The 3,290-nt window shown below is 34.9% G+C and overlaps 1 protein-coding gene across 1 annotated transcript in view; it reads right to left on the reverse strand.

Annotated features, from left to right (window-relative positions):
* Positions 1 to 200: 200 nt before the first annotated feature.
* The window catches only part of LOC111083922, an 8,489-nt gene continuing 5,399 nt past the window's right edge, over positions 201 to 3,290 (reverse strand). The window contains exon 2 of the mRNA XM_022380662.1: positions 201 to 737. Coding sequence (XP_022236370.1) covers positions 201 to 737 — 537 coding nt within the window. The remainder of the gene's footprint in view (positions 738 to 3,290) is intronic.

Here is a 3,290-nt window from a genome sequence, read left to right on the forward strand (position 1 = left end):
TAGCGTAGATAGCCCTCGTGTAGCTTTGCGCGAAACTCAAAACAAACAATACACATCACTTATAGATTCAGGCAATTCACATTATAACTTTTTATGCTATTTTTATTGAAATCTATAATCTATGTTATTTTGAGGTACCAATTTGTGTAAGAGGAACATCGGGAAAAATATCAGAAAAAGACAACAGTTACCTTTATTTTTTAGAAAATGTCTTCACTGGAGGAGTTCGAGACAATCTTCCATGGAGATGTTATATTTTCCCCCGGTCCTGATGGATGTATTTTGAAATTTGAAGACGTTGTTGATTTCACATGTGATTTGACCATGACTTTTTCTGGACTCAAAAATCTATTAACAGTACTTTCGATTGAGGAATCCACGAATCTGGGGATAATATCACGTTTTAGAGGATCCAGTGACCTAACGACGATGTCTCGATTTAACGTATCCATGGGTCTTACAACAAAGCCATCTCTTAGAGATCCTGATGGTCTTACAGCAGTCCCTCCAATTAAAGTATATAAGGATCTGCCAGAGCGATCTTCATTTACACTGTTTAGTGACCTTTTAACGACGATTCCTCCACTTAGGGGATCCAAAGACTGAAAAATAGTTCCTTCATTGGATGAATCTATAAATCTTGAAAACTTGCTAGGACTACTGGTTCTTTGATTTAACAATTTATAGAGCTTAGACAGAGCATTGTTCAAGACTCTGTTGTGCCGAATATTCTGTTCCTAAAAGTAATAATAGTAGAAAAAAAATTACTGTTTTTTGTCAGTGGTGTATTGAAAATTAACAGATCAATGAAACTTTAATACAGTGTTGTTATGGAACAAAAATTTGGATCTGTGATTTACAATGGGTTTTCTGCAAAGAAATAACTGCTGTATTGTAATAAGTTTATTCAGTATTGCGTTTTTAAATAAAATACCAAACTATATTATATTATTAAGCGCGACTGACATTAATGGATTATGTATACGTAATGTTCCGTGTCTTATGCTGGCCTTGGAATTATTTTCTTTCTGTTGATCGTACTCAGTTTGATTGTCATGATTCCGTATTATTCCCGATAACGCATTTCCTATTGTATCAAGTTTCTACATTAAGTTAGGCCAGACGTCTTGACAAACGTTCATACCGTCCACTTTGTGTGTACGTCGGCTTCCTCATTTATAAGTATACTAAAAGAATATACATCCAACAGAGCTGTATTGGAAGAGTTGAAATGTAAGTAAACGAATGAGATTGCTGTGACGATTTCAATTTATTTATTCACGTTTCCCATTAAAAAAGCTGCTAGAAGATATGTTCAGCTATATAACAATGTATTTTTTGGGGGTAGGAAAAGGTCGAGGGGTTGAAGGGTTCTCTTTCGTAACTAGGCTTTCACTTTGCGGATTGATTTCCAAGCTTCTGTGGAGATCATCGAAGGCATTCATTTTTCGAAACGTTACGACCTTTGTCTCTAACGAAGTAGTTAAGTTTTAAGAACGATTCATATGAAATGTACACACATATCAATCTTTTCAGCTAATTTCAATGCAAGGTTAAATTCTGCTGAAACACTTAACGCGTTGGTTTGTTGTTTCATATGTATTGTTGTCATATCAACGTACTTTCACACCGTTCACGTTTTATAACCACTAAACTCACAAATATCGTTTATAGCGCTTTATAAAATGTGTAAATATCATTTAGTAAAGCACCTTTATGAATGTGTAAATATTGTTTAGTATAGCACCTTTATTAATTTATAAATATATTTTGCGATAGCACCTTTATGAATGTGTAAATATAGTTTAGTAAGCACCTTTATTAATTTATAAATATATTTTGCGATAGCACCTTTATGAATGTGTAAATATTGTTTAGTATAGCACCTTTATTAATATATAAATATATTTTGCGATAGCACCTTTATGAATGTGTAAATATAGTTTAGTATAGCACCTTTATTAATATATAAATATATTTTGCGATAGCACCTTTATGAATGTGTAAATATAGTTTAGTAAGCACCATTATGATATGTGTAAATATCGTTCGTTTATAGCGATACTTCTGTCATCACACACAAACTAATGGGTTTTTTCATGGAAAATCTAATGATGGTTATAGATATTTGTTTTTATTTTTATACTTTTACAAAAGGAACTTTTCAAAAGACCTTTATTTTTGCAGTGGCCTGTAAGTTTGAAACAATCAAAGGTTTGTTAGTTACAAAATGCTGGATAAACTTGCGACAACTGTTCGTTACTTAGTAACAAAACATTGGATAAACTTACAACAATTACTCGTTTCCTAGTTTCCGAATGTTGGACAAACGTGCAATACTTACTTGTTTCTTAGCGACAGAAGGTCGAATGAACCCACAACAATTGTTCGTTTTTTAGTTACAAAACTATTGATAAGCCTGCAACAATTGTTCGGTTCCTAGTTACAGAATGTTGGGCAAGCGTGTAACAAATATCAAGTGAACCCACAACAATTATTTGTCACTCAGTTACAGGGTGTCTGGTAATTGTTAAGGTTAGCACATATTTTGTATTTAGTCATTATTGCCGAAAACAGTATTCTTCGTTTCACCGTCGGTGTTATATCAACAATTTTAATATCGTCCAAAGTTATATAACTTGCAGCTGAAAAAGAAGTCCGGAGTCAAAGTTATCATAAATGTTTGTAACCATTTATATTTTGTCTGGGGTAAATTTAAGCACAAAGCTACACACTGAGCTATTTGTGCTCTGCTCACTACGGGTATCGAAACCCGGTTTCTAGCGTTGTAATTCCGCAGACATGCCACTGCGCCACTGGGGAGCTGAAAAAAAAGTGAACAAACAAGGCTGGAGATACTGTAGACCTTATTTACTGAAACTACAAATCCCTATTTTGACTCCACCAAATGTAATTCTAGGTAACAACAAGGAGCCAAAATAGGGGTTTGTAGTTTGAGTTAATAATGTATACAGCATCTATAGCTTTGTTTGTTTACTTTTATTTTACGATTCTTATTTGCAGGTTTTTGAATTCCCAGTTTTTTATTTTAAATTAGATGCACTACTTCGTGATAGGCCTCATGTGCAATGGTTAAGGCCCGGCATGGCCTGGTGGTTACGGCGCTCGACTCGCAATCTGAGGGTCGCGGGTTCGAATCCCCGTCACACCAAACATGCTCGCCCTTTCAGCCGTGGGAGCATTATAATGTGACGGTCAATCCCACTATTCGTTGGTAAAAGAGTAGCCCACGAGTTGGCGGTGTGTGGTGATGACTAGCTGCCTTCCTT

This window comes from Limulus polyphemus, unplaced genomic scaffold (assembly GCF_000517525.1).
Source record: "Limulus polyphemus unplaced genomic scaffold, Limulus_polyphemus-2.1.2 Scaffold12137, whole genome shotgun sequence".
Classification (NCBI taxonomy): domain Eukaryota; kingdom Metazoa; phylum Arthropoda; class Merostomata; order Xiphosura; family Limulidae; genus Limulus; species Limulus polyphemus.